The sequence below is a fragment of the Lachancea lanzarotensis genome, scaffold LALA0S01 (assembly GCF_000938715.1).
Source record: "Lachancea lanzarotensis genome assembly LALA0, scaffold LALA0S01, whole genome shotgun sequence".
Taxonomy (NCBI): Eukaryota; Fungi; Ascomycota; class Saccharomycetes; order Saccharomycetales; family Saccharomycetaceae; genus Lachancea; species Lachancea lanzarotensis.
The window spans coordinates 347,874-375,671 of NW_019212879.1; the positions used below are offsets into that span (position 1 = coordinate 347,874).

At 44.8% G+C, this 27,798-nt stretch overlaps 13 protein-coding genes across 13 annotated transcripts; 8 read left to right on the forward strand and 5 right to left on the reverse strand.

The window, feature by feature from the left end:
- Positions 1 to 90: 90 nt before the first annotated feature.
- On the forward strand, positions 91 to 1,407 carry PRP46 (LALA0S01e03708g1_1; the record flags this gene model as incomplete). Its single annotated transcript, XM_022774260.1, has 1 exon — positions 91 to 1,407. The coding sequence occupies one exon, from the start codon at positions 91 to 93 to the stop codon at positions 1,405 to 1,407; it is 1,317 nt and encodes a 438-aa protein (XP_022626375.1).
- Positions 1,408 to 2,377: 970 nt separating this feature from the next.
- Positions 2,378 to 3,727, forward strand: ESA1 (LALA0S01e03730g1_1; the record flags this gene model as incomplete). Its single annotated transcript, XM_022774261.1, has 1 exon — positions 2,378 to 3,727. The coding sequence occupies one exon, from the start codon at positions 2,378 to 2,380 to the stop codon at positions 3,725 to 3,727; it is 1,350 nt and encodes a 449-aa protein (XP_022626376.1).
- Positions 3,728 to 3,799: 72 nt separating this feature from the next.
- Positions 3,800 to 4,861, reverse strand: RRD2 (LALA0S01e03752g1_1; the record flags this gene model as incomplete). Its single annotated transcript, XM_022774262.1, has 1 exon — positions 3,800 to 4,861. The coding sequence occupies one exon, from the start codon at positions 4,859 to 4,861 to the stop codon at positions 3,800 to 3,802; it is 1,062 nt and encodes a 353-aa protein (XP_022626377.1).
- Positions 4,862 to 5,060: 199 nt separating this feature from the next.
- DGA1 (LALA0S01e03774g1_1) lies at positions 5,061 to 6,473 on the reverse strand (the record flags this gene model as incomplete). The annotated part of the gene is made up of 1 exon (XM_022774263.1): positions 5,061 to 6,473. One exon carries the CDS (start codon positions 6,471 to 6,473, stop codon positions 5,061 to 5,063), a length of 1,413 nt encoding a protein of 470 aa, XP_022626378.1.
- A 1,213-nt stretch (positions 6,474 to 7,686) lies between these two features.
- Positions 7,687 to 10,098, forward strand: RAD53 (LALA0S01e03796g1_1; the record flags this gene model as incomplete). The annotated part of the gene is made up of 1 exon (XM_022774264.1): positions 7,687 to 10,098. The coding sequence occupies one exon, from the start codon at positions 7,687 to 7,689 to the stop codon at positions 10,096 to 10,098; it is 2,412 nt and encodes an 803-aa protein (XP_022626379.1).
- Positions 10,099 to 10,541: 443 nt separating this feature from the next.
- Positions 10,542 to 11,798, forward strand: PEP4 (LALA0S01e03818g1_1; the record flags this gene model as incomplete). Its single annotated transcript, XM_022774266.1, has 1 exon — positions 10,542 to 11,798. The coding sequence occupies one exon, from the start codon at positions 10,542 to 10,544 to the stop codon at positions 11,796 to 11,798; it is 1,257 nt and encodes a 418-aa protein (XP_022626380.1).
- A 576-nt stretch (positions 11,799 to 12,374) lies between these two features.
- Positions 12,375 to 14,285, forward strand: KIP2 (LALA0S01e03840g1_1; the record flags this gene model as incomplete). The annotated part of the gene is made up of 1 exon (XM_022774267.1): positions 12,375 to 14,285. One exon carries the CDS (start codon positions 12,375 to 12,377, stop codon positions 14,283 to 14,285), a length of 1,911 nt encoding a protein of 636 aa, XP_022626381.1.
- Positions 14,286 to 15,690: 1,405 nt separating this feature from the next.
- On the forward strand, positions 15,691 to 16,530 carry PRM4 (LALA0S01e03862g1_1; the record flags this gene model as incomplete). Its single annotated transcript, XM_022774268.1, has 1 exon — positions 15,691 to 16,530. The coding sequence occupies one exon, from the start codon at positions 15,691 to 15,693 to the stop codon at positions 16,528 to 16,530; it is 840 nt and encodes a 279-aa protein (XP_022626382.1).
- A 189-nt stretch (positions 16,531 to 16,719) lies between these two features.
- On the reverse strand, positions 16,720 to 17,595 carry TGS1 (LALA0S01e03884g1_1; the record flags this gene model as incomplete). The annotated part of the gene is made up of 1 exon (XM_022774269.1): positions 16,720 to 17,595. One exon carries the CDS (start codon positions 17,593 to 17,595, stop codon positions 16,720 to 16,722), a length of 876 nt encoding a protein of 291 aa, XP_022626383.1.
- A 974-nt stretch (positions 17,596 to 18,569) lies between these two features.
- AIM44 (LALA0S01e03906g1_1) lies at positions 18,570 to 20,312 on the forward strand (the record flags this gene model as incomplete). The annotated part of the gene is made up of 1 exon (XM_022774270.1): positions 18,570 to 20,312. The coding sequence occupies one exon, from the start codon at positions 18,570 to 18,572 to the stop codon at positions 20,310 to 20,312; it is 1,743 nt and encodes a 580-aa protein (XP_022626384.1).
- Positions 20,313 to 20,382: 70 nt separating this feature from the next.
- MGL2 (LALA0S01e03928g1_1) lies at positions 20,383 to 21,717 on the reverse strand (the record flags this gene model as incomplete). The annotated part of the gene is made up of 1 exon (XM_022774271.1): positions 20,383 to 21,717. One exon carries the CDS (start codon positions 21,715 to 21,717, stop codon positions 20,383 to 20,385), a length of 1,335 nt encoding a protein of 444 aa, XP_022626385.1.
- A 1,259-nt stretch (positions 21,718 to 22,976) lies between these two features.
- Positions 22,977 to 23,657, forward strand: PET20 (LALA0S01e03950g1_1; the record flags this gene model as incomplete). The annotated part of the gene is made up of 1 exon (XM_022774272.1): positions 22,977 to 23,657. One exon carries the CDS (start codon positions 22,977 to 22,979, stop codon positions 23,655 to 23,657), a length of 681 nt encoding a protein of 226 aa, XP_022626386.1.
- A 293-nt stretch (positions 23,658 to 23,950) lies between these two features.
- CDC60 (LALA0S01e03972g1_1) lies at positions 23,951 to 27,241 on the reverse strand (the record flags this gene model as incomplete). The annotated part of the gene is made up of 1 exon (XM_022774273.1): positions 23,951 to 27,241. One exon carries the CDS (start codon positions 27,239 to 27,241, stop codon positions 23,951 to 23,953), a length of 3,291 nt encoding a protein of 1,096 aa, XP_022626387.1.
- Positions 27,242 to 27,798: the final 557 nt, after the last annotated feature.

Consider the following 27,798-nt stretch of genomic DNA (forward strand, 5'->3'; position numbering starts at 1 on the left):
CGATGAGCTTAAAATTTTCCACTTAAAGGGCATATTTCAAATGGTGAAGCTACCAAAGGAATTGAAGAGCAAGGTAAGGCCCATGCTGCTATGTCTGGAGAGCTTTCGGCTAATCTGGAAGATGCACGTAACACATATGTGAACATTTTGTGGGAAAAAAGGTTCAAAAACCTTACCGTAGTACCAAGTTACGTTCAAGAGAAGATTGATCAACGGAAGACAGCGTTCAGACGTCATCAGGAGCTCCAGGAGAGCTTCAAGCACGATAAAAGTCTAGACAGCGGTGCCTTAATTAAGTATCAAGACCCGCAAGATCTAAAGGGTACTGTTAAAGCAGCAGTGGGTGCTGTGTACGGTGAAAACGACTTGTTTTCCAGCTCCTTGGCAGAGCGTCATAATCAACTCCTGGCCGTCCAGCCGAATTGGCATGCACCCTGGAAACTTATGCGGGTCATTAACGGTCACAACGGCTGGGTCAGGTGCGTGTGTGTTGACCCTGTGGATAACGAATGGTTTGCAACTGGGAGTAATGATACTACGGTCAAAGTATGGGATCTGGCTACAGGGAAGCTTAAACTGACGCTTTTAGGGCACGTCATGACGGTGCGGTCTATAGCGGTTTCTCAAAACCACCCTTTGATGTTTTCTGCGAGCGAAGACAAACTGGTAAAATGCTGGGATCTCGAAACCAACAAGGCCATTAAAGACTTCCATGGACACTATTCGGGCGTCAATTCGGTCGACGTGCACCCCACACTAGATCTTATAGCGAGCGCTGGTCGGGATGCGGTGGTCAGGTTGTGGGACATTAGGACTCGACTTCCGGTAATGACGCTTGGGGGCCACAAAGGCCCCATCAACCAAGTTAAGTGCTTTGGGGTTGACCCACAGATTGTCAGCTGCTCAGCGGATGCTACTGTGAGATTGTGGGATGTGCGGGCTGGCAAAAGCGCCAAAATTTTGACTCACCACAGCAAAAATATCAGGGCAATAGCTGCGAGTCCCATCGAGTCTTCGTTTGTCTCAGCGTCCACGGGGGACATTCGATCGTGGCGATGCAAGGACGGTCAGCTTCTGACCAATTACGACTCGGAAAGTCTCGGCATTATCAATTGTTTGTCAGAAAACTCTGACGGAGTGTTGTTTGCCGGCACGGACAACGGTAACTTGGCATTTTTCGATTACGAGACTGGTCACAAGTACCAGGAGCTTCCGACGGTCAAGATTCCTGGCTCTTTAGACAGTGAGCGGGGAATTTTGGCCGGTTCTTTCGATCAAAGTGGTTTGAGACTAATCACTGGCGAAAGCGATAAGAGCATCAAGGTCTGGAAGCAGGATGACACTGCTACACCTGAGACCCACCCAGGACTGCCGTGGAACCCTAGCATTGACTCTCAAAGATTTTAAACCGGCTCTTTCCCAGAACTCTTGCCCGAACATTGCAAAGGTATAAGTGTGCTATGAAGCTACGCCCATACAGGCCATGGGTGCTGGACCGATAGATTAGAATTCAGGTCTTCAGACAAAGAAACCGCTGTTTGAAGTATACATCGTCGAATTCAAGAACTAGATGGCAGAGAAATGCTACGCCCATTTCGAGGTGCTACTGTCCGGCCTTGTCGCTTTCTACATGGTGATGAGTGGCTTAGAAATGCCTTTCTGGTATCAAAATGATCCAATGATCACGGACAAGAAGAAACTATTGTCAAGACATCTCTAAAATTCAAGCGTGCTGAGTGAAGCTTCAATTTGGCTAAATTCGCACTATTTCCCGATACATTCAACATCCTCAAGCGATACGCCTATGTTTCTCAAAATTTAAGGGGCGGAGGACTTATGTTTTTCTTGGAGATCCGGAAAAAAAAGTATAAAAGGGACATGTCCTCCTCATCTATTTCCTTTCCCTCGGCGGCTACTTTTTGAAATTTGAAATCAAAGAAAAATGGCACAAGGATTGAAAGTAGTCAAGTTTAATTACATTTCACGTAGTTTGAATATACATAGATTATAGCGCAATTAGGAAGATGTAATGTGTTCATTGAGAGAGAAGCTGATGTGTTGATGTATAGTATCTAGGTTGGGAGCGACATTAGCCTGTCGCACTCTGCTGAAATGGAGACAGCTTCGACTGCACACCACGTTATCCAAGCAAGAAGCTTGAAGAATGGTCTTGACAAACAAGCGGTGTTGGGTTTTCGTCTTGGTTTTGTAATGATCCAGGTCTAGCAACAGCGTATCCTTCACATCACGTGGTGTGGGGAATTGATCGGAGATGAATACAGCTTGCAAACGCTTAAGATGCATGTAAACTATATAAAAAGCCAAAAGGTAGAAGAGGCAGGTAGCTCTGAGAGGACTGAGCGACCAAACCGGCAGTATGGGCACTGATGAAGATAAGAAACCTGTGGCTCCGAGACAAGTCCAGGATGTTACAGAGATCGACATAGGGTGCAAATGCTGGGTAGAAAAGGATGGGGCAGAGCGACTAGCGGAAATTTTGAGCATAAACAACCGTAAAAGTCCTCCAAAGTTTTACGTGCATTACGAGGACTTCAATAAGCGTTTAGACGAGTGGATATTGGCCCCGCGGATCAATGTGAAAAAAGATGTCCTTTTCCCAGTCTCAGAAAACGACAATGATGCCGATACGGACAAAACGAACAAGAAAAAACAGAAACTGAAAAAGAGTTCCGAACCGCCCGATAATGATGAAAAGACAGTGTCTGAATCACAGGCGCAAGATGGTGGAGATATCATGGATTTGGACCATTTGAATGTGCAAGGAATAAAGGACGAGGAAATTTCTAGAGACGACGAGATCAAAAAATTACGAACTTCAGGCTCGATGGTGCAGAATTCACACGAGGTGGCCAGAGTACGAAATTTGAGTAGAATCATAATGGGGAAATATGAAATAGAACCTTGGTATTTCTCTCCGTACCCTATAGAACTCACGGACGAAGAAGTGGTATATATTGATGCGTTTACGCTTCAGTATTTTGGCTCCAAAAAGCAGTATCAACGCTATAGATCTAAATGCACACTGCGACATCCCCCAGGTAATGAAATTTATCGTGATGATTATGTGTCGTTTTACGAGATTGACGGAAGGAAACAGAGAACCTGGTGCAGAAATCTCTGTCTTTTCTCAAAGCTATTCCTGGACCATAAAACCCTCTATTACGATGTTGACCCTTTCTTGTTTTACTGCATGACAAGAAGAGATGAGTTGGGTCATCATTTGGTAGGGTATTTCTCTAAGGAGAAGGAATCTAGTGAAAACTACAATGTTGCATGCATTCTCACTCTTCCTCAATATCAAAGAATGGGCTACGGCCGACTTCTGATAGAGTTTTCATACGAGCTTTCTAAGAAAGAGGGTAAGGCTGGATCTCCAGAAAAGCCTTTGTCGGATCTGGGACTTCTTTCCTATAGAGCTTATTGGGCCGATACTCTAATTAAGTTGCTAATGAATCAAGTATCCGAGATCACCATCGATGAAATTTGCTCACTCACGTCCATGACCACCACAGACATTCTGCATACGGCTAAAGCCCTCAACATCCTTCAGTATTACAAGGGCCAGCATATCATATACATGAATGAAGATGTAGCTCAGCGGTATGAAAAGATCAAAGAGAAGAAGGGCCGACGCAACATTGACCCAGCGAAATTGATCTGGAAGCCACCAGTATTCACTGCTTCCCAGTTGAGGTTTGCATGGTAAATCAAAGTAAATATATATATGTGCATGTGTGTGTGTGTGTGTGTGTGTGTGTGTGTGTGTCTCCGTTGTACTTCAATCGAATGGTAATCTTTTGGTTCCATTCCTCTGACTTCCAGTGGCAGCGATAGCGCTAGGCACTCTGATACCACAGCAGTCACCCCAGGTGTTTTGCAGCGAGTGGTGCTTGCAATTATGATTGTCGGAATGGGTGTGCGACCCCGGTGGAGATATGCCTTCAGGGCAGGATAGAAATGTGCCAAAGAAAAAGTGCTGCATGATCGGAAGCTTGCTCAAAACCTCCGCCTTATACATTTTAACCATGCCTTCAGCAACTTTTGACCAGGATTTTACGCCACTGATATCGTCCAGCATGGGAGAGTGCCACCTGAGCGTAGCTGTCGTTTTCACTTCGTTGATGAAGGATATGCAGCCGAAATACAGATATTTGTGCGCGAACATTTCTACCATGTCAGGGTTGTGAATAGACTTTGGCCGGAGATTTTTGTGGGTCGACAACTGGAAGGCGCCGAACAGAAAGGGAAGGAAGTGGTAATCATCCAGCCCCCATACTCCATGAGAGCCGGCAGGCTCAAGCCAATATTTGGTTTCAAGTAATCGCATGAGTGACAGGTATTTGAGAAACGTTTTCAACACGACGTTTCTGTTCTGAGACCTACTAATTACACCGCACTCTCGCAGCCCATAAAGGAAACACACGAAATTCAATTCGTGGCCCGAACCATAGTCAATTCTCTCACGATCACCCCAGGATTCGGTGAGATACACGGCCAGTTCTTCGACTTGTGATTCGCTAAGAGTTGTAAAGTGTTGAGAAATCATGCTTTGCGAACTCGATTTTAGCTCATCGTAAAAACTGCGGAACTCTACTTTACCGAACCTCGATGTTTCTGCATCCTCTATCACTGGAAAATTGTCAACGACCTTGTGGATCTGCTCCAGCAGCAGCATGGTATTTTCCACGGATTCTTCGATAGGTTCTTGCACCTCCTCATTTTGGAACCCTTCTACAGATGTTGCCAATTCGCGGATGTACTCCAGCAAGTTTTCGCATACCGAGGAGTTTTTCCATATCTCGATATCTTCCGTTGTGAGCAGTCGTTTTTGAGGTATCATTGGATTGGTTTTAATCCGTGATGTGGTTTGCTCTTCACTTTGATACTTTAAAGGTTGTAGTTGAATCACATTTCGAGTGATTATTTTGAATGGTATAATGTGATTACGAAGTTGATGCAAAGGGCAGTGGAAGAAAATGTAGAATAAACGGCTAAAAGAGAATTTCTTTATGTCTCGAATTGTTGTGAATGCCTTTTATTTATTCTACAAATTTTAGTTCCTGGTGTTCGTACCCGAACTGCTTGCGGTTCGAGTAGAAAATCCTCTCGAGTTCTTCGAGGTAAAGGTTTTGATAGTAGTCGATCTCCTCCATAGTAGGGTTCTCATGTTTATCCTTGACATATATGGGATTGCCTGTCACAACATTTATAGGACTCCGAAAGGGAATGAGACCGAAATCGTAGTTGAAAAGTCCACGCGCGAAGAAAAACGGGATTGTGAATCCATAAGATTTCTTGAACCACAACTGGAGCCGATGTAGGTATGACGCTTCGTCGGTTTGAAGAATGTTGTAACAATCTGTTTCCCCAAATGCATAACAAGGCACGAGGCTGACGTTTCCGGTTTCCAAAGCCAGTTTGATGAAACCTTTTCTTCTCTTGAGTACTAAGTCTGCGGAATCAATCTTACTAAGAAGAGCCTCCTGGGCCCCTCCTACCACAATACAAATCGAATGGTTTCGCTGCAGCACTCTCAAAGCATTTTTCTTCGATACAGACGTGATACCCAAAAACAACAAATAGTCCCTATAAAAGGGAATTTGGAACTGGTTGATAAGCGTCATCAAGCACATTTTCACGCCTGGGAAAAGCTGTGAAAAATGAGCTCCTTCCGTTGCAAACGCTCCAAAAGCACCCAGCGCAGCAACGCCGTGAGGATGATAGCCAAAAATGTAGCGAGGGCCTGTTGCCTCCATTTCTGGCTCTATAGAGCTGTTACTGCGTTTGAGGATATTGAATTTCAGCGAATACTTGAACGGATAAATCCGAATTTTGAAGCTTATGCGATATGGACTTTTAGTGCTTTTCCCAGTGCTTTCTTTGGCCGTAAAGGAGGGAGGTAGATCTGCCGTTTTGTGCAGACGGATTGGGTAGTAAGCGCAGTAGTAGTGCCAAAAAGAGAGGCTTCTAAACCAAGGAGAATACCGTCTCGTCACGTTTCCGTTGGCTGGAGACCGGTCCATTGCATAGTACCCCATGTAGGGAATCATCAAGATCCACATTATTGGGTTTGCCAACGCCAACATGGCAAATGCCGAAATGTACACAAACGAACCCACATGCCACGCAACAGCCAAGGTTTGCAATCTGCGTCTCCAAGGAGTATTAACCGAGCAAAAATTGACTTTTTGTTCCTTTCGATCTTTTTGAGACGAGCTGTTGTGATTTACCATGGCACGATGCTGCTGTTCCTCCGTTGATTTCCTAGCACCATTACCATCTTTGTGTTTGCTGGAAGTATGAGTAATGGCTTGTTCGAGTTCCTGCTCGTTGTCCAACACTCCAGTTCTTGACTTTGCGTGTTTTTTCACGCCATTTGTAAATCCGTTTGTGCTGCCCTTTTCCCTGCTTGTTGGTTTCCCTCTGTATTTCACTCGACCTGGAGAATCCATTCTTTCAGACCAGCAGTGAACTCACCCTCAATCCTCCTAAGATAATGTGCAGCTTTCAATTCAATACCCCGATAAATTTCCCAGCAACGCAACTAGCTTACTCACCAACCAAAGTGGTGGGAACAGCAGCTAAAATGAAGCTAGGTTTTGAGTAAGATGAAGGATATTGTATATCTCGAGGCTTCTTAAAACCTGTTGATATCGTTGAGATATAAAAGGAACACAACGTCCGCCCGATCAGAGGAACTAGTACCGAAATGGGAGCGGTTTAAATACCCGAAAGAATGTTTATGACAAGCACCTCCGCATGTGCAAGAGCAAGGACGCCTTGTGACTCTCTCCTTTTGTTGAATGAATTAATATGGGTATAATGACATGTCTTTCTGACATTTCGTGACGCTGAGTGTAAGTTTTCAAATAAAGAGGTTAGAAGCATAGAAGAGCGTGCATGGACGTTGGGAAAATCCGTTTGAACAGGTTTATGCGGTTTTCAGGAGACTTTTTACTGCTATGTTTGGTGTGCATTATATGCTGTGTTGTACAGGCGAGATTGGAAAATTGCGATTCTCGAGAGCGTCGAAACTTTCCCACAATCCGAGGCGGATATTTACAGGGATTGAGGTATATCTTCAGGTGGGGATTGCTGCTTGAATTGTGGGATCTTGGGTCTCGAACTCGCTATAAAGTCCTGTCACGTGATGCGTGTCAGCGACAGAAGGGGCCAAAATGCTATGGATTATTTTAGGAGCTGACATTGACACTTGTTTTCTGCAGAGATGGTGGTTTCCCATTTGATAGCACGAAGTTTATTGATGCAGTAACGGTGTTTTGCGACTTGGCAAATGAACACCAAAATAAAATTTATGTTTAGTTGGCATACTGAATGTTTCAGGTGAGATAGACTAAAAACACATGACTATCCCAATGTCTGGGCAAACAACACCCGAAGAAACAATAAGAACGTTTTCTCCAATACAGCCACCCAAATGACCTTCTAAGCGCGACAATCGTCGTGGCTTGACCTCTTCTCTCAACGCTCCATCCAAAACTACAAGAAACACCAAACATCACTATCGACGACAGAGACGCGTCAAATTAATCAAGTATTAAACTTCCATCTTTCGCGTTATACGGCCATCTTGCTCGAACTCTCGAGAAAGCAAGCGCTAGCCCACCCACCGACCCACCATCGCGGCATATCGCAGTCGTGGCGATGGACTACATCACACAGCCTACGCAACAGGCTACTCAGGCCACTCAGAAATACATTATAGAAAAGTTCTCGCAAGAACAGATCGATGATGATATCGTGTGCCGGATGATTTGTACCAATGGCAACATACCTATTCGAGATCTCAAAGCCGAACTTCGTGAAGTTATTCGTAAGCGCGAAGGAATAAAAAAAACCTGGGTGTTTGGCCGGAACCCTCAAAGCGACTACCATCTGGGAAATACATCTCGGTTTTCCAACAGGCATTTCCAGATCCTCCTAGGTGAAGACGGCAACCTTTTACTCAAAGACACATCCACTAACGGAACTTGGCTGAATGGTGAACGTATGGAGAAAACAAGAAACCATCTTTTATCGCAAGGAGACGAAATAACGGTCGGGAGAGGAGTTCCGGAGGACGTGATAAGTTTGGTGATTTTCATAAATGAGAAGTTCAAGCATCGACTAGAGCTGGCTAAAGTTCAGGGTCTCAAACCTATTAAGGGCAAGAATTCCAAGCAGGCATCTCCCAATGCTCATTTAACAGGTATTCACAAGGACTATTCTATAAAAGATGAGGTGGTAGGACAGGGAGCTTTCGCAACGGTAAAAAAGGCAATAGAGAGAAGAACTGGTAAAACATACGCTGTAAAGATAATCAACAAGCGTAAGGTAGTGGGAAATATGGATGGCGTTACTCGAGAATTAGAGATACTGCGACGACTGCATCATCCACGAATAGTGCGTTTACAAGGATTTTATGAAGACAAAGACAATTATTATCTGGTAATGGAGTTTGTATCTGGAGGTGATCTTATGGACTTTGTAGCCGCTCACGGGGCTGTTGGAGAAGATGCGGGGCGTGAAATCACACGGCAAATCCTTGAAGCTGTTAAATATATTCATGCGATGGGCATCAGTCACCGGGATCTAAAACCAGACAATATACTTATAGAACAGGATGATCCTGTGCTGGTTAAAATCACAGATTTCGGACTAGCCAAGATTCAAGGCAATGGAACTTTTATGAAAACCTTTTGTGGGACACTAGCATACGTTGCGCCTGAAGTGATCAGCGGTACAAACTCTGATGAGAAAGAGGGCAATAAATACTCATCCATGGTGGATATGTGGTCAATTGGGTGTCTCGTGTACGTGATCTTAACGGGACATTTGCCTTTCAGTGGTAGTACCCAAAATGAGCTGTACAAACAGATTAGCGCTGGATCATATCACGAAGGCCCTTTGAAAGATTACAAAATCTCGGATGAAGCCAGAGATTTTTTGGAATCGTTCCTACAGGTCAATCCTAGCGAGCGAATGACGGCCGAACAAGCGCTCAAACATCCCTGGATCAGATCAACAGTAGCGTCGGATCCGCTCGACTCTCAAATCAGTCTTTCACAGTCAATGTCCCAACAAAGGCCCATTGAAAATCTGAGTGACGCACAGCAACAATTTTTGAACATGAGAGCATTGGAAGAAGAGAGAAGAGAACAGGAACAACACAAAGTCGCCGCCAGTCAAGCTCCAGAATCAATTACGAGCCAGGTTTTGAAACCGTCTCAAAAGCCAGTCTTCAAAGTTCCAGTGCGTGCACCAGTCCGATTAACACAGCCGTGTATTCCTGCGGAAAACTCAGAACCCGACAGTTTGAGGCAAGTACCAACGGCGAATTTTGACATCAATTACTCCATCCCTTCAAGCTACGAGGAACAAATATCAGAACAGATTCCACATGCCAAAGTGGATCCAAGCCAAGTTGAAAGAAACGCGGAGCACGACGTGTGCATCAACACCGATGGTGTGTCACTCGCAGGCGGGAAATTCATGACACTGCGATCTACGGCTCGCAGCGCTATCAAAGGCGTTGTAGAGCTCAAACAAGGTGTTAACCCATTTTTCATAGGGAGATCTCAGGAGTGCAATTGCAAGATAGACGACAATCGGCTGTCACGAGTGCACTGTTTTATTCTGAAGAAACGGCATCCGATTGGTGACAGCATCTACGAATCCCCAGCACAAGGTCTTGAAGACCTATGGTATTGTCACGCTGGGACGAACATGAGCTACTTAAACGATGTGCGGCTCACACATGGCACCAAGGCTCTACTTCACGAAGGCGACGAGATCAAGATCATATCCGATCGCATCAACAATTTCGTGATATCGTTTGTCGTGGAGATTAACGACGCCACCGGATTGTTCAACCAGGGTAGACTTCTAGCAGGCCAACAGCGTCTGGTTGAGCCCCAGACCGTTGATGAACTCCAATTAGCCGATAAAATGGGGTCATTAGGGAGCAGCTTGGCGCCGCCCAAACGTGCCCATTCTATCGTATCTGCCAGTCAGGACTCCGTCAAGAAGACGAAACGCGCCAAACTCGACAATTCTGTCAATTCTACACGTAACTAAACCAGGGCAGGACACTACACAAATTACAGGACTACAAATTGAGAGAAGCCTCCGATTGATTCTCCAGAGAAGTCAAAAATAAGTCATCTCGATGTGCTAAGGGGTCTGCTTGACTGAAGGTTATGGCGTGGACTTTTTGCCGCCTTTTATAGTCTCAAGATCCCCGCCCGTTACCCGTCTTTGAATTTCAAGGGGTTCGAATTAAAGTTACACAAAAACTAATTTGACTCCATCCCCGTTTTCTCATCTCAGCTATAAAAGGGCAAAGAAACTGGAATTCCCAAGTGGCTCAGTAACAGTATCAAGCCCTCACGAACTTACTGTTTCTCGAAGAGGTCCAAAGGTTACACGCAAGAAAAATCAAGAAGCCGTGTATACACTGAAAGTCTCTTGAGTATCCAGTGGTTAAAAGAACAAAAAAAAAACGATAATATCATAAGCAAATGCATCTACCTTCGCTTCTTTCGCTTGCCACACTGTTGGTTGCGAGCTTGAATGGAGCGCAAGCTAAGGCACACACCGCCAAGGTTTACAAGAATAAAATTGATACGGACGAAGGGGAGTTTTTAGTGTTGAAAAGTGCTGGACAACTGGGACAAAAGTATTTGAAGCAGTTTGCAAATGCTTATCCTGAGGCCGGAATAAGCGCAGCTGATGTACAAACGCATTTTGACCAGCAGTACATGATAAGCGAAGCTTGGGCCATTTTGGGCAGTCATGACGTTCCCCTATCGAATTATTTGAACGCACAGTATTTCACGGATATAACGCTTGGAACGCCTCCTCAAAGCTTCAAAGTCATTTTGGACACCGGTTCATCCAACTTGTGGGTTCCAGGTGCTGAATGTGGCTCGCTAGCTTGTTTCTTGCACTCCAAATACGACCATGAGTCCTCGTCGTCGTACAAAGCTAACGGCACCGAGTTTGCCATCCAATATGGTACGGGGTCCCTAGAAGGTTACATCTCTCAAGACACTTTGAGTATTGGGGACTTAACTATCCCCAAACAGGATTTCGCTGAAGCCACCTCGGAACCTGGTTTGACTTTTGCTTTCGGAAAGTTTGACGGTATCTTGGGTCTCGGCTATGACACCATCTCCGTCAAGAAAGTGGTTCCTCCTATTTACAAGGCAATTGAACAGAAATTGCTAGACGAACCAAGATTCGCGTTTTACCTCAACGACGCCGATGGCGCTGAGGACTCTGTGGGTGAAGTTTCGTTTGGTGGTATCGACAAGTCCAAGTACAAGGGCGACATCACTTGGCTACCTGTTCGTCGTAAGGCGTACTGGGAAGTCAAGTTCGATGGTATTGGACTAGGCGACGAGTACGCCGAGTTGCAAAACACCGGTGCTGCCATTGACACAGGTACTTCGTTGATCGCCTTGCCTTCCGGTCTTGCAGAAGTTTTGAACTCGGAAATTGGCGCCAAGAAGGGCTGGACCGGCCAATACACCGTCGACTGTGACTCAAGAGACCAATTGCCGGACTTGACCTTCACTTTCAACGGCCACAACTTTACCATTTCAGCCTACGACTACACTCTGGAAGTGTCGGGATCTTGTATTTCAGCGTTCACTCCAATGGATTTCCCAGAGCCTGTGGGACCTTTGGCCATCATTGGTGATGCCTTCTTGCGTAAGTTCTACTCGGTGTACGACTTGGGCAACAATGCTGTTGGTTTGGCCCAAGCTGTTTAGAGAACTTGTCCCAACCAGGCACCTGGACTACGAACTTGAATGTTTCTAAAATCAAAACGTATCACTCAAAAAAGAAAAAAGAAGGGTCGGAAGACGATATCAAAAGTAAACACCAGCTTCCTTGCAGGCTTAGCCTTGAAACATGTCCTAGTGTTTTTAGCCCTCTTGGAATGGGGAAACTTTGGGAATATACTCGCCATTTCAAAAAAGCATTGTATGCACACTTTGTATATCTACTCTACACTGAACTTATAAAGTGCCTAGAAGGCATTTTCAGTCTGTTCTCAAGGATTCGAGCTGGATAGATCTCTTGAGTGTTGCTTAACTTCGTGAAATGTTCGAATTCCGTTGATACTTAATAAATTACCGTCAATTACCTAAGTTCAGTAAAGTAGATCTCAAAACAAACTCCATAAAATACAACAAATAGCTCTTAATAAAGCCATTGAACCTGCTAAGCCAGCACCATTATTGTAGCAATACCTGAGCAATACCGCAAGAGAAGTTCTGATCGAAAAGTGGGACATCCAAGTGTGGTTTTTCGTTGAATAATCTTTACACTTTTCGATCTCGAGCATGATTCATAAGAGTCCTACTCGAAGATCAATGTCGAGACCTAGTTATCAGCAAGTTCCACAGAGTCCAGCAATACGTAGCGGGAAACTAGTGTCGTCAGTGAAGCGGAAAAATTCAGTGACACCTTTGTCAACGCCCATATCAGTGTCATCGACGTCGAGGAATCGACATGCTTCACCTACTCGGTCGTCAATGGTGTCATCACCAACTCGAACAAGCTCTGCTTCGAGTAGTCGCGGGAAAGCGTCGGATGGCATGGTAAATTTGGACTCTGTTTGGCAAAACGGAACTACCCAGCAATATCGTGGCACGATTTCAGTATCGATTCGGGTAAAACCGTCCGAGTCAAGAGTAAAAAATCCATGGAAAATAGGCCAAAATCACACAATTGCGCATGAGGACCATGGTGAGTTTGAGTTCGACCATGTGTTTCACCCGGATTCCAGCAATTCGGAGGTTTACGAAGGGATCGGAAAACCGCTTATAGATCGGTTATTCGAAGGTTACAATGGTATAATTTTTGCCTACGGAATGACAGGGTCAGGCAAGACTTACACTATGAGTGGAACAGCAGAAGAATCTGGGCTTATACTGCTTTCAGTGAGACAAATTTACGATCGCATCAACAATGAGCAACAAGACAATACTTCACTCTCGGTCAAAGTCTCGTATTTGGAGATTTACAACGAAAAAATCTATGATCTTTTGAACTACCCAGATCACAGAACTGGAACTTCCGCTTTCGCTCCAAGATCGTCTCAAGCATCATCTGCAGCTGAGCTGCAAATAAGAGACGATTCTAGGAACGGTGTACGGGTTGTTGGACTCACAGAGCAGCAAGTCCATACAACAGAAGAACTAATGAAGGTTATTTCTGTTGGTAACAGCAACCGCCGTACTGGCGAAACCGACTATAATGCCAGAAGTTCGCGTTCTCATACAATTGTGTCAATTACCCTTACACGCACCAATATAATAGACGGGCTAGACACCAGCAGTACACTTTCTCTATGCGATTTGGCTGGTTCCGAGAAAGCTGCTGGACAGCAAGAAAGACGCAAAGAGGGCGCATTTATTAATAAATCGCTATTGGCATTGGGGACCGTAATTTCAAAACTAAGTGCCGGTTGCACACATCCAAACTCACATTTTGGGACCAGCCATATTCCTTATCGGGATTCGAAGCTGACGAGAATTTTGCAACCTGCGTTGTCTGGCGATAGCATTGTTACAACTATTTGCACTATTGACACCAAGTTAGATTCCGTATCCGAGACCGTGAATACAATTCGTTTCGCAACGCGAGCCAAAGATGTTTCGATGACTGTGCGAAGAAACGAAGCAGAGTCCAACAATGATAAGGACAAACTTGTCAACGATCTCAAGCGGCAAATCGATGAACAACAAGAAATTATTTGGGATTTGAGACGACAGTCAGGTACCAACGACATTCCTACCACTACAGCGCACCCACTGCGACACGAAAACGAGACGTTGAAAACGAAACTTCAGCACTGTGAGCGATTACTGGATAAAGACGATACGCCTGTACAGGACGAAAGTTTTCTGGAAATTGTTGAAATGTTGCCTGCTGCAATTGGGGCCGTACTGGAGACCAAGATTCAAGGCCTGGAATCCAAGCTGCGTGAGCACCGAGCTTATAATACGCTTCTGGAGCGCAAGTTAAAGGAGGCTGAACAACGGCTGGTTGTCGAAGAGGCAGAGGAGGACCCTATGGTGCGGGAGTTGTTGAAAGAGCAAGAAGATGAAATTTTCGAGTTACGTCGGGCGCTGACTCGCAAGAACAAGATGCTGGAGGCGTTACAAAGTGCGAAGCGACTTCGCGAAGGTGCATTGAGACCGCTGAACTACGAAAACAGGAACTTTGAGGCCTCTACTGGGAGGAAATAACAAAACAAAACAAAACAATCAAGGAAGATTATAGATAATAAGGAACTGCGGACGACAAGAAGGAGAAGAGACCCAAGAGAGCATGGTAAAAATGGACCGGAACTGTTGTCTCAAAAAATTGTACTATTAACCAGAATCAACGAATGTAGATATATTTCGATACATGTTGGAATGTGAGCCCATATACACCACACCGGGTTGACACAGGAACTGGGGAGAACGGATCCGAAACGGATCGTAGTTGTGTACGAAACGAGTACTTCAAAACCAAAACGGATCACAAACGGATACCTGCTTATATAATTTCGGGTACTTATCGGATTGTTTCACATCACTCTGTACTATTCTGACATCACTCTTGTAAAAAAGCCTGGCGCGGTACCTGCGAATATCTTCTAAGCCGCTCAAACTTACATTCCACCGTTGCGACAGCCCCGGGCAACCCGTTCAATGCATCTTATTGGCCTGGAATCAGGATTCTATGCGAAAAAAGTGCATATTTCGCGAACCAAGAAAATTATTACTTGGTATTCCGTCAACGGTCCCAAAGTTGCGAAACTCTCGAAGGACTGAAACTACCTACAACGTTAAAATCTAAAAAAAGCACACGGGACGATAGCAGCGTTGCCGGTGGCTTTTTTCCGCTTTTCAGCAGCGTTTTTTTTTAACCACTTTGAACGGTGCTGATTTTCGTGATTTCGAGAAGGCTTGGTGTGTAGTGTACGTAATAATTTACCGTATTCCCAATACAGTAGTATTGAACTTGAATCAATCCACGGAATAAACCACACATCTGGAATTTTTGTGAGCGATCCAGAGCAGTTCAAGACGAGATTGAAGGCTCATTGCGTAGCCACAAATTCGTTCGAATTTTGGCATTTTCGTTTTAGCCTTTTTCCCTCTTGTTGCGGGTTCCAGAATTGGTTTTCATCCAATGTTGTTGTGCTGGTTGTTCGAGATTGCAGCAGGTTTGATACCTAATCTGGGGTTGTTTTTCGTAGATCTGAGCTCGAGCTGGGTTTCGAAGCCAAAATAGTATGGATGGGGACCCGGATGCCTAGAATATGCTGCTGAACCGGTATTGGCTGCAGTCGGCCTTGTCATTGAGAGGATGAGACAGTTTCGTTTCCGTCCTCACTTAGAAATGCCGTATTAGGATAACGGGACGGTCAGAGTAGTAGTAGTGAAACATGTATTTCTCCGGATTCGGATGTCAGCCATAGTTGAGGTGACGAAACTGGGCCTTCGAGGCGGAGTACCACCAAATAATGGTATGTTCCAGTATCCATATATAATAATACGCATAGAGTTGGGTACGGTCGGGAGTTCAGGTTCAAGAAGTGTAGTGCCTGATCTGTGGTAGGTAACATACGATACATCTACTTCCATTACACAGGAACCCAAAATGAGTGTCAAAAGTGGCAGTTCCAAGAAAATGTCGAGCAAATCGTCAAGAGCTGTAACGTCGGCCATCGGACTACTGATGCTTCTGGCATTCGTGGCATACACCAGTCGCGATGCAGTCTCGAAGTATGGAACAAAATCGCAGCAAAACGCCGCTGCGTTGCTTGCGGGTGCCGCAGGAAACAGGAAATTCACATCAGAGTCGAGCGTCTCAACCACATCGGTGTTGAAAGAGACTGCAGCAGCTAATTTGGACGACGCCAAGGAAGTGGAACAAATCTTTTCGGACATCAAGCTGGAAATCGGCGAAGCCGGAAGCCATACAGGCCACAGACGTGCTTCTGCAACTCGTGTGGCTTCTCCCGGAGAAATAGTACAGTCAGAAGTGGTGCACGGACCCCGCAACTACAAACCTGGCGATGCGAGCTTCGATCCGGTACTAAATTTCCACGAGATTTTGAATGCATCGCCTGTGGTGGTATTCGTGAACTCGAACGAGGAATCCCAGCAGCTGCGCATGCTATTGCAAAACCATTACGAGATTTCGCCTCCTCCTGTCGTCGTTGATTTAGAGAAACACTCCAAGGGCGCTCAACTAGAGTCTTTCATTGAAAACCATAAACTGGAGCGTTTCACAAACGACGAGGAGACCGAAGAATCCCTGTCTTCGGACACTCACGATGCACCATACCTATTTATCAACGGCCAGTCCGTGATAAACAGAAGTTTCCGGTCCGATATTCACAATTTGCATATCCACAGTACTCTTCTCGAGAAGTTGAGATCCGTGGCCGATGGTAACGTTATGATCCACCGCAACAACGTCCCATCCAACTCATAATAAAAGAGACCGGGTTGTAAGCAGATTAAGCTGGCCTGATCGAGTCTTGCATACCCCAAAAAATTACAGCATCCCCACGGTATTCTTCCATTCATTCTTTATTTCACATATTTTGTACAGATACAGGTAACAGGGTTTTTTATACAAGTTCTTGTCCAAACGCAAAGCGTATTGTTGTTGGAGTCGTAGCTAGCCGTCGATATCGTAGTCAATAGTCGACGATACAGTCGTTGGATCTTCTGGTGCCGTTTGACAAGCATAGTTGTAGAACTTCTCACCCCAGAAACAGAGGATTCCTTTTAGAAATCCGTTGTCCTTGACATAAAGAACCTTGCAACGGGCCTCGTCGCCCAAAATCTCACGAGTCACTTGCGACACTTGTCCCAGATCCGAGTTGCGCGGCAGAAACAACACAACGTTTTCACTCACTCGCAAGAAACCTTGTAGCGTCTCTCGAAGGCCCTGGGGCTGTAATGCGGCTTCCAAGTCGTAAACCTCGCTTTTCAAGTACTGCGGACCGCCCCAGGGCGGTGACGAGAAGATACAGTCGATTTGAAGCTTTTCAAACCGGTTTTTCCGGCTCAACGTTGGCCAGTCGCCATATTTCAGCCATACTCGATCTTCCACGCTGTACGCTTGAGCATTGCGATATGTGCAGTACAAGTGCTCCAAAGAATTATCCACGCCGTAGACTTTTTGGAAATATTGTGCAAACTGGATGGTGTTGCCTCCACCACCACAATAGACATCCAGAATGACTTGGGCATCGGGTAGACAGCTTTTGATGAATCTGGCAGCAAATTTGGCCACTATTTCGGGAGTAACGCTAAACCACAGCTCTCGGGTCATGTACAGGTCATGGGTTTGCATTTTGGAAAACAACCGATGTCTATTTTTCCAGTATTTGAATATGGATTTGTCTGTCACCTTGGCATCGGGCTCGATTCGATACGTGTCTTGCTTGAACAGGGCTTTCAATGCCTTGCGTTGTGGGCGGTACTTGTGTTTGGATAGATGAACGAAATGCTTGAGCCGTCTTCGGCTCAAGTTGGAGGCTCTAGCCATTAAGTTGTGTTGAAAGATGTATTAGAGCTAGCTAGCTTGATAGCGATGAGCAGGTACTTATTCATTAAAATTGGTCAAATACCGAGAACAAGAAGAGAAAAGTTGTTAAAAGGTAAAGAATGATGGAGTCCACTGTTGCATTCAGCAGAATTAGAGGCTCTTGCTGCCTTGTAGTATGGATGGCTCTTTTAAACGGAAAAAATCCGGTCAGTTTTGACCGAGTTGGGTGAGTTATGCTGAAAGTCAAGACTCACCAGATGTTCGGGAGCTAGGGCTTCAAAGACGATCTGGTTATGTGTGAGGAGAGTTTAGAGAGGCATTTTTAACCGCCAAGTTCAGCTCAATTGGCAGGTCTGCAAGATATACAGCAGAAACTGTCGCATTAAAGTAGATAGCTCTCAATTTCAAGAACGGCAGTTCCTGAATCTTCTCCCCGATATCGGACGTCAAATTCCAGGTCTAATTCCGTTTCTTCTTTCAATTCTACTTCCAATCGATCTACAAGATCAGTCAGTCACCACTTCAGTCAAGATCTCAAGCCAAACTCCGAATTTTGGGACTCTGAAAAAACCACAAACATCGTCAGAAGCCGCTGCAATCTACCAAATCCACCAAGTTCCACGTTCATAGCATAGATTCTTTACTTGTCCAAGAAGTCTTCCTTTTTAAGCTTTAAAATAAGTGGGCTAGCTCGAGCTTAATTACTACCAAATCTCATCAACCAGCCATCTCATCTCGATCATCAAAAAAAAATTGGAACACCGAGAATGACCAGAAGGGATCTTCATCCAAGCTAGGAAGACCAAGATCAACTGGGGTATTGCTTGAGCCATGGCCTGAGAATTTCTGGTGTATAAAATGTCTGCATTTTTGGCCAAATTGTAACCGTTCTTTCAAGAACGGTCATTGTCATCCAGAATATTTAAAAGTTGTGGAACCATCGACAATAGGATATTATAATCACACACATATTTATGCTCCGATCTCCAACAAGGACCAAGACCAGTTCTTTTGGCGGCTCCCAAGTGGACTTTCAATTTCCACCTTCTCCGTCTACAACTCAGGAAAAGTCGTTGAGCAGTTACCAGATGTCAAACCACCATTTGCTCAATTCTGCAGTTTTGGCTAGAGACAACGCGTCCCATGTCTTCTCCGATAGCTCTGCAGGACTCTCCAATGGGATAGATAGTAACAACTACTCGTTCGCCAACATTTCGGACAACACGACAACTGCACGTCAGGGCATCCACAAAGGCCCCAAAGTTTCCAACGCATCGTCCTGGAACTCTGGCGCTTCCGTTATGCGCCAAAAATACCCAGAGACCCTCGCACCTGGCTACGCGTCCGCTAGGAAATCTGATACCACCGCATTTCTCCATAGACAACGCTCCCCCGATATGCTGGGCCATCAATCGATATCTACCGATGCTTGCACCATACCGACGGCAACAAACATATCTTTTCAAATCACCTTTGAATCCAGTCCTAGCGAAGAATCACTCGTCAGCTTGAACAAGTCAGCACCGGTTGAGGAAGTGCCACGGTCAACTCGCAAAGAGAGCATAAAACTGGCTAAAAAACCATCACAAAGTAGAGCAGCCTCGTTGAATCGCCCACGCACTAAGCTCAAGAGATCCGCCGCGGTGCATTGTAAAGGAGGTCTTCTCCATTTCTTCGCACAGCTCAGATCGCGCACCAGGAGTAGAGTTAAAAGGTGGAGGTTGGCCGTAAGGAAGAAAATATTCACCTTCAAGGCCAGAAGACAAGCAAAAAAGAACCAGAAGCAAACTACCTCGCATCTCAAAAGAGCGAACGGATACGTCTCCAATATTCAAAGATCCATATCAAGCAATTCCATCAAAGCCAAGTCCGTCAAGTCAGACACCTCAGCGAAGGTTACTGAAAACCTTGCGAAGAAACGCGGGGACGTACATACTCCGGTCCAAAACTCACAAAAAAACGGTCACAATTCTCTGCGGCGCTCTCCTTCGTCTATTAAACGAGCGGCCTCAACTTTAACGCGCGCTAACACACTTGCAAACGTTTCTTTAGAAAAATCCAATACAATTGGCCCTGAACCTAAAAGCAAATTGGTAAGGTCTGATCCCTCAGTGTCTTTGAACTCAATTGTTCGTCAACCTTCAATAGTCGTCAGCAATAAAGTTATTCCCTTGTCCAGGTTGAATGGCGAGATGAATGATTTCAGCATCAAGGAAGAAGATGAGGATGAATATGTGATCGATACCGAGGTCATGAAAAGGAGCGACGATAATATGACTATGAGCTCAGACCAATCGTCGAGCGGTGATGAACAAGAATATCAAGATACCTCCGAGTATCCTGAAATTACTCAAGAGAAAGTGTCAGTGGCATTAGATGGTTGGAACCACTATCTGCGGGCAGTTGTGGCCAAACGCATCTCCACTAGACTTCAAATCCGTAAACTTCAGCTGTCAGGAACCGACGCAGCGTGCGAACAACTCGTCAAGTCTCTTCTACCAGAACATGAAGGAAGCTCATCGAGTCTTTACAGCGATGATGTTAGGACTGAGCTAGGGTCTGTGACTTCTGGTAGTACTTACTTAACATCAGGCCGTAACGCATACGACACAGCTTCAAAAAGAAATGATAGCACCATGGCTTTCAGCCCTTTCAGATCTACTCTTCAAAACAGTGTCAAGAGATCTTTGACGCTACCGGTGGGGTTGCGGGTTTGATAATGTAATGTATGTGAATATTGACAGTATAATATAAGTAGTGAACACTCTTGATGCTTTCATATTTCATTCAATAAGACCTGACTGTAGCATCGACAAGACGATCGCCGTTGAATTTGTTTTTGTGTGGCAAGGTGACAGAATCAAGGTCTGCTGTCAAGCCTTTTGCTGAGATTTCGGTGTGGAAGGCGCTGAAAAATCTACAAAGTGGGTCTTCATACCAGCGTTCACCGTTAGCATCAAACCACGCGACATGCCCACCTTTACTAGACTCTACCAGCAACATGTAGGGATTGCCTTCAATTTCTCGGTGCGGAAGCGATTCCTGTCCAACGATTGGGTCATCGGACGCGCTTAGTGCGAGCGTGGGTGTGCGTATCAGAGGAATTCGATTCGAGCTGGTACCGTAGCGATAATACTCATATGAACCATTGAATCCAAACATCCGAGACGTAAACCAATTATCGAATTCCTCCACGGACTTCACGGAATCCAGTTTCTCCGCATATAGCTTAGCCATGTAGGGATCTCTTTTTAGAACTTCTAGATTATCGGTCAGCAGCTTGACCAAGCTTTGTGCGAAATGGCCTCCATATAGGTAACGACCTATGAAAGAACGATTCATGTAGTAAGAAGCGTTGCAGAGGTCCCAAGGATTGGCTAAGATTGCGGCGCATTCAATATCCGTGTCTTCACCTTCTTGGCCCAGATAATTTGTTGCGATAGAAGCACCAAGAGAAAACCCAACCAGATAAAACTTGCGGTTTGGGAACATGGTGCGCAGTTTTTTGACAAAATGACGAATGTCATCAGTCCACACTCCATTGTACAATTGGGGTGTAGTGATACAAGACTCGCTGCAGCCTCTCGAGTTCAAGACGCAGGCTTCAAATTCGAATTTCGTAGTCATCTTATTGACCAGACTGCGAACGTAAGCTTCATGGGACCCACCTGTGAGTCCATGCAAGACTATGAGCATTGGTTTTGAGTCTTTAGTACCTAAATTCTTCAATTCTTCCGGAGTGAAAAATCTGTATCTTGGCTGAAGCTTCTTAGTCTGATTCGAAGGTATATAGTCTGGTGTTTTGTCATTCTCAGTTTCCATATTCCACGGTTTCACTCTAAAGTCTGCTGTTGCTTCACCACCATCTGCAAGATTCAATACCATACGCTTATAGTAAACTTGATCAACATCCTGGAAAGTCTTGAGAGCTGCCGCTACCGTTTGCAGATGACCGTTGAAATATAACCTATGGAACAATGAGAGCGAGCCTGCACTAAATTCAGGACTGTATCGATCAACAAGGTTTATTAGATTAAGCTTGTTCCCGAACGACAAGGGCTGCAGAGGTCTAGTTTGTCGTACATGGGAGTAGAAGGGTAAGTTGTGAAGTATGCTGTCCATCATTAGAACGCAAGAAAGACCTCGAAATGGTGGGAAAGATACTGTATTTTTTGACTTGTTTCTCGAGCGCTTTTCTCCAGAATTGGTGCATTTATATTAATGCAGGTGTGTATATAGATAAACATATAAGTAGGCAAGAAGTCGATATTTCCGGAGTATTAAAAGTAGACAGAAAGAGGTGGTATCAAAGCGAGTTCTTGTAATAGCATTGAGTATCGAGATGGCTATCTTGTGTAGTTTTTTCGGTGAAGAAGGAGCGTTAGAACGCTGAGAAATGTCGATTTTGAAGCATTTATTTGGGAAAGGTGTGGGATTCGTAGCTTAAGTGGAAAATGCCCGAAGAAAAGAGCCTCCTAGGATTATTAATGACAATGCTCAAGCTGAGCAAAAGTTAGGGAAACAGCAACGGAATTTGAGTTCAAAAAGGTGAGTTTTGGTTATGATAGAGCTGTGTCATCTGTCACGATTGTGTCGTCGAGATCTCAGCTATGAGTGCTAGCAACTACTAGCATTTTGGAGCTGTACTCAAGAGCCTCAAAGGTGGAAAAACCACTGTCATCAAGCGTGCGATCAACCATGTAGCACCTTTACTACTGTGAGTCCAGGCGTTAAAAAGGTTGTCAGGTTAGCATGCGCACGAAATCTGGTCGAAAATTGTCTCAACACACAAGGTCAAACCTGGCATGTTGAGTATTTCAATTGCTCTGACGCTTCAAGGACAACGAAATGGTGCTGAAATTCCAGGCCGGCCGAGCTCGCTTGAGAACCGGACCCTAACAGCTTTCACCACTACATTGAAGATCACGTGACTCCATAATCATTTTGACATTGTTTAACGTAACGGCAGACACTCTCCCATTTGCATTCACCACCTTAATCCCACCTCTCTATGTTGACGTGACTATTGACGCTGCTACCTCTCGAGTTGACTTTTGGCGATTTCCAAATAAACAACAAGCCCCTACCGAAAACAACTATTTTCCGGAGACCAGCAGATCTTTTCCTCCAGTTGCCATACCCTTAACATCCTCACTCTCTACCAGCTAGCATTTCCTCGAAATATGGTGTAACAAGACTCGCTCATCGATCCATAAAACACGGAGCCTTCTAGTCATTCCTCTACCCATTCCTCCAATCGTTATCAAACCTCTAGTCTCATCACAGATCCAATATATTACAGGATTATATCCATCGACACTCACAATTAAAGATCAAACCATCTTCCCAACCAACTTTATAACCAAAAGACACTTCTGTTGATGCTCAAGCCTGCCACTACGGCACTTCTCGGTCATACGCGCTGTTTCGGTCCTCTTTCTGCGCGAAGATTGCAATCGTCGTTCACTTTTTCGAGCAACAAATCACTTCTTCAAAAGGACCAAGTTAAGGATGACAAACGCAAGAAAAGACAAGAAAAGCTACCCTCTACGGTCAGCAACGGGGTCTCTGTCGAGAAAAAGGGATTATCACGAGAACTCCGTCCAAAATGGCGTGAACACGCCGATTACTCGTGGCTGCCCAAAGCTCCGTCAACGGCACATTTAAATGCTCGAGATGTGAGTACTACCGTACTGTATTCCGGATACCGTCCATTTTTCATGAAACCGCAAGAGAAGGCACCAAATGAAAGTACACTTTATGAATTTGCTATGAAACTGGAAAACTTGGGCGATCCTTTGCCTTGGATCTCGTCTGCTACGGGAACAGAGTTTTATGGCGAATGGGACAACGTTCCAACCGACGTAATAAAGCGACTCAAACCGTTTCAACCGCCGCCCAAGAACAGTACGGTGCAAGACGCTGCAAGTCGCAAACTGTTGCATGAGAAACTAGTCGAAAGGGAGAAGGATAAACTCATCAATAGATCGAGAGGTCGAAAAAAGCCTATAATAAGGTTGATGCAGCTACGTAAGGACTTCAATGACCAGGGTGGCGACTAATGACGACAAGCAATACGGAAACAGGTTATGATTTAAAATAAGTATAGATTTGCAGTTTTTTCCTGAATACATGCCTCATAGCAGCGGTATTTAGCCATCGTAAGAACGTGATTAAGACAGGAAAACAAGTCAACAACAACCGTTAGTCTGTTGATACCTTTCTCATAGCGGTCATCAGATATTAATCGCAAATGATCACACAGCTGGGTTGTTCGTTACACATACTGTATCATTTTCTTCACTGTTTACTATAGCGTAGAAACTATGTTTTTCTATAAAGCACCACACTCCGATTAGATGTTGGAAATGATAATGCTAGGAGAACCAGGAACAGCACTCTCCACAGCCTTTACAGAGAAGTTTATGTCAACTTCTTCTCCTGTGAAGATATCCTTACCGGTCTTGGAACCGTATGGGAACGACAAGAACTGGAATTCTTCACACTTGATCGCCTGACAGCACTTTTTCAAGCTGGCCACGGTGGATTTAACAACAGCGACCTCATCGAAAGGTAATTCTCTGTTGAATACAGTTTCCACGGGCTCACTTACTAAGCGCTGCTTTAGCATGGAGATAAAAGGCATTGCACGTTTCATGTCCTTTGGATCCACAGCTTCCTTGATCTTCTTGTTGTCGTTGAGCGACTGAGCTTCGAACAGTGTACGCACTAGCTCGATGTACTGATTCTGCCATTCGGGGAAACTTTCTGAAATGAGCATGACTATCTTAGCAGGCTTTGTGACATCCACATCGGCGCCCTTGCCCTTCTTCTTCTTCATAGCTTGACCTTCAGATTCTCTGATGCTTCTTTGTAGGTCCCTTAGGTACTCCAAAGCGGACAATGCGCCCTGGTCAACGGGTTTTGAAGCGCGGGGGAACTTCGCTACTTGAACAGAAGTCTTATTGCCCAAGACCTCACGCCAAATGTATTCAGAGAAGTGGGGCGCAATTGGAGCTAGGGCCAAAGCTTGCAGCTCGATGTAGCGCAAGACGAGATCTTTGTGCATGGTTTCGCAAGACTCTCTGTAATAATCTCTGGATGTCTGCAGGTCAAACAGACCGACCTTCAGAGCAGCCTTGTAGTTCGTCAAATCATATTGTTTGTAAGTCTCCTCGATCAAAGAATTCATTTCGTTCTCAAATGAAACGTCAAAGAACTCAGTAATCTGGCCTGAACGGAAAGAAGAAATGTTCTGAACAACCTCATCAGCCCATTCTTTCAGGTTGTATAATCTCAAAATAGCAGCATTGGCATTAGTTTCGTCCAAATTAGCATCTTCGACAGTGTCACCTGCGTCAGCCAAAGCAATACGAGAGGCATCAGCACCGAATTTTTCGACAATTTGTTGCAAAGTCATGAAGTTACCGGTAGACTTAGACATCTTGGCATTATTCAGCATCAGATGCCCGTTAGCCCTGATACCTCTTGGCCAGAATTTTTTGGGAAATAACGCGACATGAGTGTATATGAAAAATGTCAAATGGTTAGTGATCAAGTCCTTACCAGACACCGAAACATCTAATGGATAGAAGTATTCGAATTCCCTTCTCATCTTTTGCAAACTTTCAATGGGTATGTCGGTCTTGACATCGTCAGTGTGCTGGAAGACATAGTCAAAGACATCAGGTGTCATTTGCTCCGCTTTGATACCCAGTGGGCCAATTTCGTTACCGTAATAGTCCTTGAAAAGTAGGTGAGCGATAGTGTAGAACGCTTGGTATATGGTGGAGTCAGATAAAGACTCCACCAGGTACTTCTCATCCCAAGGTAGTTTGGTTCCAAGACCGTAAGTACGACAAACAGCCCAGTTTTTCAGCCAGTCTAAACAGCCCTCAAAAGCATTTCTGACCTCAGGAGCAAAGAGCTGCATGTGGTCCAAGCAGTCAAGAGCCTGTTTCTTCCATTCTTCCTCACCGTAGTCAACGTACCACTGGTCCTCTAGAGAGACAACACAGTCATCACCCGAACGTGAAACGACCAAAGACTCAGGCTCGTTATAGACAAAAGCTTCGTTGGCTGCAAGCAAATCAGCTTTCAATTTGTTCTTGGCAACTTCGACCTTTTCGTTCTTGTACTTACCATAAATCATGGTTCCATTGTAAAAATCTTCCTTGTAGGCGATCTTCTTGGCTTCACCTAGTAAAACAGAATCTTTTGGAGATTTGATCTTGAGCTCTTCACAAATACTCTGGGCAGTCAAATTTCCGTATTTTTCAGATTGAATGATCGGAACAGGTTCGTGCTTCACCCATTCAGGGTTAATCCCGTAGAATTCTGACTTGTTTTGCAAATCCTTTGTGGTCATAAAGTCATCGGGAGAGTTGGAAGGAACGCAAGTGACAACACCGGTACCCTTCGTAGCAATGACGGTCTCCATTGGCAGAATACGCAAAACATCATAAGCAGAAAGTGGAGCGTGGATCGTCGATCCGATAAATTCTTTTCCGCTTATCGTGACGACAGGTTTGTACTGACCTCTAACTGGGGTCAATTTTTGGTAAGACATGTTCTTGAAAGCTCTTTCTGTGGTGATGTAGTACGAGTCGCCTGCGTCAAAAATGCCGTAGTCTATCTTTGGTGAGACGAAGCAGCAAGTTTGACCGTACATGGTCTCGGGTCTCAAAGTTGCCGCCACAAAGTAGAATTTCTTGGATTTGTCGATGTTTGCGGTGGAGTCTATGATCTTCTGTGCGCCTTCAGCAAATTCCAAAGTCTCTATCTTGATACCGACATATTCCTGGGGCGTCACACCCTCACCCGACTGTCTATCGTGATCCATACAGGCCTGGCCATCCTTTTCAGAATAAATGGTGTAACGTTCACCGAACTTGATTTTACCGGCTGCCTTGAGCTTCTGCATTTGCCACCTGATGAACGCATCGTAATAAGCGTTCATGTCGGTGGTGATGAAGCTACGTCTCCAATCGATACGAGCACCGATGGAAGTACAATCTTGCTCACAAAGAGGTGGGAAGTACACGAGCCAGTGCTGAGGGTCAGCAAATCTTGCCACTTCTTCTCTTGCGATCCCAAGCTGCAGCATGATTTCGAATTGGAATTTACCACGACCTTTCTTGGCGGCTGCTTTCGATTTTTTAGCCTTGAATTTCGTGACATCTTCGGACTCTTGCTTGGCTTCTTGAGGCTCTGGTTCGGCATCTTCATCTTCAGCTGGGGCATTGGCAAAATCCGCACCAAAAAGTTCAATTTCTCTTTTCAACTTATCGGCACAAGCCAAAATAGGCATACCAGTACAGTGGAAACCCAATGGAAACAAAGCTCTTTTTCCCTTCATTCTTTCGAATCCAACAGAGAACTCGACTTTGGAAAGCGTAAACAAGTGACCTGCATGTAGCACACCGTTCATATAAGGATAAGCAAGCGAAGACATGAACTTGGGATACTTCACCTTCAACTCCTCAGGGTCTATGGTCACATTTTCCTCCTCGATCGATGGTGCATCTATTTCGAATAAATGCTCTTCAGCCCACAATTTTTGGTACTTTTTTTCAATGGCTATCAAAGCATCTCTACGTGCTGTATTTTCCAGGACTAAGCCCTTGGTCCCAGCCTCAGAAGACATGTTTATAGACTATGTCGATGGTTTTCGTTGGCGGAAGAAACTAGTTGAGTTAGCTGATTTTGAAAATTTTCTTACTTAATTACTGCCGAGAGAGTAACGAACTGAGGTCAACAGATTCAAACAGATATCCAAGAAGTTGGGCACTAATACAAAAATGTAACTAATGAAAGTTTGAGAGCTGAGAGTGGGCTATCTAAGGAAAGTTTAAAATAGAGATTCTGATAACCCTACGGCCCACAACAATTGCTAAGAGTTTATTACCAAAATGGTCATTATCTGTATAGGAAAGAAGCTCAAAATTGCCTCTTCAATGGCCTGTAAACCAAGCGTATTTTGTGCTCAAAAGAATATGTTGTGGTTAGATTGAAGCTTTTCCGGGTTTTATAATGCAAGATGACTGGTCTTATGTTAGTTTGGCGAGGGATAAGAAAAAGAGACCGAGAAGGAACATTTTCCAAGCCCTACTGTCTGTTGGGCAACTCTATTTTGGCTACAAGTGACGAAATTGGGCTGCATTTTAGCGGCACTTGCCACTGATACCAGTGGTCCCCATGACC